The 3,102-nt window shown below is 36.2% G+C and overlaps 1 protein-coding gene across 1 annotated transcript; it reads left to right on the top strand.

Annotated features, from left to right (window-relative positions):
* The first annotated feature begins 512 nt into the window (after positions 1–512).
* On the top strand, positions 513–1,448 carry LOC137835171 (uncharacterized). Its single transcript, XM_068643550.2, has one exon. The coding sequence runs from the start codon at positions 513–515 to the stop codon at positions 1,446–1,448; it is 936 nt and encodes a 311-aa protein (XP_068499651.2).
* Positions 1,449–3,102: the final 1,654 nt, after the last annotated feature.

Raw genomic sequence — 3,102 nt, 5'->3', positions numbered from 1 at the left:
TCTAAAAATAAAAGGCACCAAAGGATAAAAAACACAGCAGATTCAAAACAAACATTTAGACCAAAATCAAGAAACAAATAAGCCAAACAAAGTACTACTATGATTTGATGACATGGTTCTCTCGTTATGGAAGTGAGGAAGATGTCTTAAACGGAAAAGTTGAAGAAGTCTGAGTAAAGAAAATAAAAATGAAGATATTAATGATCTTATTATAAGTTGAAGTCTTCAGAAGTGAACAAATTTAGGAAAGATGTTATCAATTTTGGGGTGAAATTGATGGATAAAGGTTGTTGTGGAAGAAAGATTGTTTTGAAATGAAAAGGTTTTAGCTGATTAGTATGAATATTAGGGGTCTGGGAGGAAGGGATAAAAATGTGAAACTTCAGATGTAACAAATTGGTAAGGAAAGATGAATATTAGGGGTCTGGGAAGGATTGTTTTGAAATGGGAGAAACGGGAACAATTTCTCAATTATTGAAGGAGTATGGAAGGCAGGAATGCAAGTAGAAATAATGATAACAAATGTTTACCGTGGCGGTACCTTAAGAGAAAAAAGAGTGATTTGGGATGAGATAAGTGAGATAAGGAAAAATCACCCAATAAAATTGTGGTGTGTAGCTGGAGATTTTAATTCTAATAGAAGTGCTAAAGAGAGAAGAGGCCAAAGTTCTAATGTCAATTATAATAGTGAAATACAGAGTTTTAATAATTTTATTGAAGAATCTTGTCTGGTCGACATTCTATTGGTGGGTAGAAAATTTACTTGGTATAAACCTAATGGGACTGTCAAAAGCAGAATATATAGAGTTTTAGTTTCCCTTGAATGGTTGGAGAAATGGTCAGGAAGTAAATTGTATGCGGAAGGGAGAACAGTCTCAGATCACTACGCTTTAATTTTAAAGGATATAAACATTGATTGCGGTCCAAAACCGTTTAGATGTCTTGATGTATGGCAAAAAGATGTTTGTTTTAAGGAGCTCGTAAGGACTAAGTGGGAAAGTTATGATATTAGGGGAAATGGTCTGTACGTTTTGAAAGAGAAATTGAAAAGGTTAAAGTTTGACATAAGGAATTGGAACAAATATGTTTTTGGAGATGTTAATAAACAAAAAGTGGAGTTGGAAAAGAGGATCCAAGTTCTTGATGGAAAAGATGATGAAGGGGAGTTGAGTGTGGATGACAGGGAGGAAAGGAGGCAACTTTTAGCTGAATTGGGGCAAGTCAGAGTTAAACAAGAAGTGATTTTACAGCAAAAAGCAAGGTTGAGATGGGTAAGTCAGGGTGATTTGAATACAAAGTTTTATCACTCAAGTATTAAGTGGAGGAGGATGCATAATGGGATTAATGGCCTCAAGGTCGGAGATCAATGGTGTGATGATCCGGTTGAGGTAAAAGCTAGAGTGAAGGAATTCTTTGAGGGCAGATTCAGTAGGGGGGAAGACAACTAGTTAGATTAGATAATGTTCAGTTTAAGGGTATCTCTAGGGAGGATAATGAAATGTTGGTAGGAGTTATTTCTGAAGTTGAAGTTAAGGAGGCAGTTTGGAATTGTGACAGCTCCAAAAGCCCTGGATCGGATGGGCTTAATTTTGGCTTTATAAACTTTTGTTGGGATATTATAAAAGGGGACGTTGTGAGTGCGGTACAAAGGTTTGCAGAGGATGGAAGTTGGCCAAAAGGTACTAATGCTTCCTTTATTACTCTTGTCCTAAAGGTGGTAAATCCACAACATCTGAATGACTTTAGACCGATTTCTTTGGTGGGATGTGTGTATAAAATTGTATCTAAAATCCTTTCTTCAAGGTTGAAAAGGGTGTTGAATAAAGTCATTGACCTTAGGCAGTCTGCTTTTCTGGAAGGAAGGGGTTTGTTGGATAGTGTGTTAGTAGTTAATGAAACCATTGAGGAGGTAAAGAGGAAAAAGAAAGAATGTGTGGTGTTTAAGGTTGATTACGAAAAGGCATATGACTCAGTAAGATGGGAGTTTATTTACTACATGCTAGGAAGATTGGGATTCTGTGGTAAGTGGATTGAATGGATAAAAAACTACTTAGAATCATCCTCGATATCTGTGCTAGTAAATGGAAGTCCAACAACTGAGTCTAAACCTTTGAAGGGCTTAAGACAAGGGGACCCTTTAACACCTTTTCTTTTTCTCATTGCGGCTGAAGGACTTGCAAGGGTAGTTATGTAAGAATGTATGGCTTTAAACTAGAGGGGGTGAATGGTTTAAAGAGGGTTTTCGCAAACTTTTAAGTCTAGAATGAAATCACTTTGAGAAAACTTGATTAAGAATTCAGTTTGCCAAAAACACAAAGCAATTTAGCACAACACCAGAAAAACAATCGGTTGTTTCGCAGAAAAACAATCGGTTGTTTCGCAGAAACAATCGGTTATTTATACCAGTTCACAAATATAAACTGAAATTAAAGAGTTCAAGGGATAGAGAGAATGCACACAGAGGTTTATACTAGTTCACTCTTAAACCAAGAGCTACATCCAGTCTTCCCAGAAACCACTGGGGAATCCACTAAGCAATCAACCCTAGATTACTTACAACACCACCAAAGAAATGACCTTGATCCCCTCAAGACACACTTCCATTGGCTCAGCACAAACACCACTAAGAATGCTGATCTTGACAACCTCAAGAACACACAACACTTCTCAGCTTCACACACAGAGTTTCTTCAAAGTACAAAAGGATTACACTTGTTACAGAAAGAATCTGAAATTAATACAAGATGAAAATCCTATTCCACACTCTCTTGATCCAAGCAAACTCAAAGCAGTCTCCAACTCTTCAAAAGCAAAATCTGTGAAAAACTCAAATCTGTTTTTCTTTTATTAAATCTCAGTTCTTGTTTGTTACATAAGCTGAACAAACTATTTATTGCATTGAAAGACTGGTCAAAGCATTTAAAACTGGAGCGTAATCAGTTATAAAATCATTTAATGCTTAGTCAAAGCACAAAACAGTTTTTTGTTATGGTCCCAAAACAAACAATCGGTTGTTTTGGTTTGACAGCAAGTCAACCATCAAAAACAGTTTTCAACCTTTCTAAAAACACCTAAGTATAAAGCAATCGGTTGTTTTTCACT

Source organism: Phaseolus vulgaris, chromosome 11, assembly GCF_051622355.1.
Source record: "Phaseolus vulgaris cultivar YP4 chromosome 11, ASM5162235v1, whole genome shotgun sequence".
Taxonomy (NCBI): domain Eukaryota; kingdom Viridiplantae; phylum Streptophyta; class Magnoliopsida; order Fabales; family Fabaceae; genus Phaseolus; species Phaseolus vulgaris.
The sequence above is the reverse complement of the archived record's forward strand: the minus strand, read 5'-3'. Positions and strand labels throughout refer to the sequence as shown.